At 32.2% G+C, this 4914-nt stretch overlaps 1 protein-coding gene across 1 annotated transcript; it reads left to right on the top strand.

Annotated features, from left to right (window-relative positions):
* Window positions 1-282: 282 nt before the first annotated feature.
* Window positions 283-4006, top strand: LOC120089263 (probable mannitol dehydrogenase). The gene is made up of 5 exons (XM_039046684.1): window positions 283-466; window positions 1968-2081; window positions 2416-2929; window positions 3242-3395; window positions 3588-4006. Exons 1-5 carry the CDS (start codon window positions 369-371, stop codon window positions 3782-3784), a joined length of 1077 nt encoding a protein of 358 aa, XP_038902612.1. The 5' UTR covers window positions 283-368; the 3' UTR covers window positions 3785-4006.
* The last annotated feature ends 908 nt before the right edge of the window (window positions 4007-4914 follow it).

Consider the following 4914-nt stretch of genomic DNA (forward strand, 5'->3'; position numbering starts at 1 on the left):
ATATTATCGTTAACTAATTTTTTTGGAAATCTATTTAAATGAGTTGAATTTTCATATTACGATTCATTAATTACAAAAAAAATGTTTGCTTCCAAAGAAAAAAAGGTTTAATTATTTCCTGAACTGGAGAAGATTTGGCATAAAGGACAGATATTTGTCTTTTTAATTGTTTATAATTTATAATATAATATTTATTCTCTTTATGACGTGGACCAATGATATTTAAAAGAATATGAAAAAGAACCAAAATTTCCTTCCTGTCTGTCATTAATGCACTCACAAGTAGAAACACGCCATTTAGCCACAAAAAAGCACTGTAAAATTGACCTGCGAACTCTCAAATTCGACGCTTACTTTTGAGAGAAATAATGGCAAAATCACCAGAAGATGAACATCCAATCAAAGCTTTCGGATGGGCTGCTCGAGATTCTTCTGGGTTACTCTCTCCCTTCCATTTCGCTCGAAGGTCAATTCCTCTTCACCCTTTCTTGTTTTCTTGATAATCAATCTGAAGAATCTGTTGTTTGATTTTGTTTCTCTTAGAAGATGTTGAGATCCCATGTGGAAAAGATGGGGTGACCTTATAATTCTGAAAAGATTCATGAGTTGCTCTTTGTTATGAGATAAAATTCTATGTTATCTCTTTTTGTCTATGCACACCTCGACTAATCTCAACCCACTTGACTCTATAACATTTAGGTGTCAAGAAAACTTGAGATATTAAATCCTAAGTAGATGGGCACTATAGATTGAACTCATCCTCTCTTAATCATTTATTTATCACTAGGTCAACTCAAGATGGTAAAATCATATATTATCTAATATGATATCATACGAGCATCCAGTCCAAAAAAAGAAAAAATTTCATTCAAGAATGTTGAACCAAAGAGACACCTAATATAATAGAAGAATTGTGAAGATTCTGCAATTTGTTGCGTTTTGTGGTGTGAAATGGATGTTTAATGTTTGTAGTTGAGTTGTTATTGTGATTTTAAATTATTGGATCCTATGTAGAGTTTGACAGTGATCACTTTTTCTTTGTCATGTAGCATTTCAATTATAAAGTTTGTCCTAAAACATAAAATTCATTGCTTTCAATTAATTTCTTCCTCTAAAACACGATGAAAGTTTTGAAAAGTACTTTCGACTGGTTAAAAGTAGTTTTTACTCCTCCAAAAGCCATGCTATTATTCTCTCCTAAGATGCTAGAACGTTTATTGGGCTAGAAGACTAATGTATCAATTCTTTAAACCTCTGCTTAGAGTTAGTATCATTATGATGAAATATATTAAGACTCCGTTTGATGACCACTTAGATCCTGTTTGGTAATCATTTTGTTTTTAACTTTTGAAAATTAAGATTATAAACACGACTTCCGCATCTAAATTTCTTGTTTTGTTATCTACATTTTTCTCATGTTTTAAAAAAATCAAGTCTAATTTTGAAAACTAAAAAAAGTAATTTTAAAAAACTTATTTATGTTTTTGAAATTTAGCTAAGAATTCAATTATCATACTTCAGATATATGTAAAAAAAATATTGTAAGAAAATGAGAGGAAATAGACTTGGATTTCAAAAACCAAAAATCAAAAATAAAATTGTTTTCAAACGGCACTTAGTTTTTTTTATTATTTATTGTTTTTTTTTAAATTAAGCCAGTAAATTCTACTTTCACTTCTAAATTCCTAGTTTATGTAGTCCACTTTCTATTAATGTTATAAAAAATCAGACCAGGTTTTGAAATCTAAAAAGAATAGTTTTTAAAAAACTTGTTTTGTTTTGAGATCTTGACTAAAAATTCAAATGTTTCTTTAGTAAAAGTAAAAAACTGCCATAAGAAAATTTGGAGAAAACAAGTGAATTTCGAAAATGAAAAATTAAAAACGAAATAGTTACCGTAGTGTGACTAAATTATTCATTTATTTCTGGTGCTTATTATTATTTTTATTACTTTTTTTTGTCCACAGGGAAAATCGTGATGATGATGTTAGTATCAAAGTCCTTTACTGTGGTGTTTGCCATTCTGATCTACATTTGCTCAAGAATGATTGGGGTGTCACAAATTATCCAATTGTCCCGGGGTATGATTTAAAGAAAAAACAGAAAACAGTAGTTCTTCTGTTCTGTTATATTGTATGTTTTACATCTTTATTTGTTTACTATCATGTAACTGGGTATTTCAGATTGCAGAGTAATAGAACAAGTTGGGTACAGAGGTTTTGGTTTGGTGGAATTGAAGGAATGCCATTTATGAATTGTTTTAATGCACAAATTACTCATTAACAAATTGGCATTTGTAGCTAGTTCTTTGTATGTGTCCACACATTGTTTATATCAAAATCACAATTAAATTACAATTGTTTTAAATGGTATTTTAGCAGAATTTGATAAGAATTAGGTTTGATGTTTTTTCAGACATGAGATTGTTGGGGTTGTGACCTCTGTTGGGAATAATGTGAAGAAATTCAAAGCGGGCGATCAAGTCGGGGTCGGTGTCATAGTTGGATCCTGCAGAAGTTGTGAAAATTGTGAACAGGAGTTGGAGAATTACTGCCCCAAGATGATATATACTTACAACTCACATTCATTTGATGGAGAAAAGACTTATGGTGGTTATTCTGATAAGATCGTCGTTGATCAGCATTTTGTGCTCCGATTTCCTGACAACTTACCCCTTGATTCTGGAGCTCCACTTCTTTGCGCTGGAATCACAATTTATAGCCCTATGAAATACTATGGAATGACTGAATCTGGTAAGCATTTGGGTGTGGTTGGTCTTGGTGGGCTCGGTCATGTTGCTGTTAAGTTTGGCAAGGCATTTGGGTTGAAAGTTACTGTCATTAGTACCTCTCCAAGAAAGAAGGAGGAAGCCATTGACAGGCTCGGTGCCGATGCTTTTCTTGTTTCAAGTGATCCCGCACAATTGAAGGTTCGTTTTTTTCATTTCTGTTTGGATTCTGCATTTAGAGTTCTAAATCTGTTTGTTTATCCTGAAAAACTCTCTTAATCCAACTCTTCATGTAGTTACCATATCTGTTGGTTTTATCTTGGATTTACATGTTTACTCCGTCTTCTTGTTTGAACAATATTGAAGAGATCATGTAAATAACAATATCGAAGAGATCATGTAAATGGTCGATGTCTTCTTCAAATTAGTTGAGTCTTTCTAATTTAAGCTGTTCTTGAAATATGAACTGAAAAATGATTGCAGTAATACGTAATGCTTCTTGATTATGTGCAGGCTGCCATGGGGACGATGGATTACATTATCGACACGGTTTCCGCAATCCATGCTCTTGCTCCATTACTTGGTCTGCTAAAACTGAATGGAAAGTTGGTCACTGTGGGTTTACCTAACAAGCCCCTAGAGCTGCCAGTTGTTTCTCTAGTTCTCGGTGAGGAAAAATCGATTTGACTCGAGTAGAATCTAATAAAATCTTTCGTATTTAATGAAAAGGATAGAAGATTAGAAAAGAAACTAAACTGAAGCTAGTAAAATAAATGACATAAAATCAGCCTGTGACATTAATTTTTTGGTGCACAACTGAAGAAAAATCTTTTCGTTTTACCAACTTTGCTTCTTACAGGTAGGAGGATGGTTGGTGGAAGCAACTTTGGAGGGTTGAAAGAGACACAAGAGATGTTGGATTTCTGTGCTCAGCACAACATCACAGCAGAGATTGAGCTCATTCAGATGGACGATATTAACAAGGCCATCGAAAGACTTGCAAAAGCAGATGTCCGATACCGGTTTGTGATCGACGTTGCAAACTCCTTGAAATAGATGGTAAAACTTTGGCTATCCTATAATACAAACCAGAGTAAGAGTGAGCCAGATAGTTCTGGTGAATATATGCTTTAACTGTCACAGTTGTAATGTTGGCTCTACATGTTGAATTCAGAAACCTTCTGATTATTCCTTTGTTAAGCTACATAATAGTTTATATCCTTCATCTATGACTGCTGGCACGATTTTCTTGAAAGGCTGAAAAGCAGATTCTCTTCATCTTTCACTATTTATCCTCATATTGGAGGTTTGATATGGTTAATAAACTAAGGAGAAAGAATGAACACACAGAAAGAATTCATTGGTTGAAAAGTGATTAGATATATTGATGTTCTCGGAGGAAAGGAAGACTATACACTGATCTGTGAGTATCCCAAAACTGACATATGTATGTATTGTAAATCAAAAGATCTGTGGTTCAAATTTCGCATAGAAATAACGAAATTTCAGAAGGTTGATGAGAATGAGCAGGTGCTGAAAAGATGAATGTGACTCTGAAGCACTTTGGCAAAAGAAGTAGCAACTAGGGAGAGATAAAGTCGGGATCTTCTTTGAAGCCTTTTTTTGGATATTTCCTTTTCAGGTAAAATGATAAGAGCTTTCTTTGCCACCAACTCCAGTGATGGTAGGAGAGAAAGGTTCACTTTGAGAGAGAACTAAGACTTGTGGGAGTCTCTTTTTCGGGAGAAACCTCAAGATTAACCTTCCTATTTATAGTGACCATCTACTTTGTCTTATTTAAGTAATATATATTTTAATATCTAATATTAAAATGCATATATTTTAACAATTTGAATCTGAATTTTAAATTCTCCTTTAATATATTTTTTAAAATTCTTATAAATAGAAAAATCAAAAAAATATTACATTTTATAGTAAACAATTCCAAAAGTACTTTTGGAATTGTTTACTATAAAATGTAATATCAGTTCCAAAAGTATGCACTTTTAGAATTTTTTGCTATAAAGTGTAAATATTTTTAAATATTTTTTTTTATATTTAAAAGAACTCCATATATTTTCTTTTTTGAATCTTATTGTATAGAATACTCTAACTAGTATGTTTTACTTGAACAATATGGATCAAATTATTTGTAAATAGTAGGTTGTATCCATAATGTCACAAAG

The sequence above is a fragment of the Benincasa hispida genome, chromosome 10, assembly GCF_009727055.1.
Source record: "Benincasa hispida cultivar B227 chromosome 10, ASM972705v1, whole genome shotgun sequence".
NCBI classification, from domain to species: domain Eukaryota; kingdom Viridiplantae; phylum Streptophyta; class Magnoliopsida; order Cucurbitales; family Cucurbitaceae; genus Benincasa; species Benincasa hispida.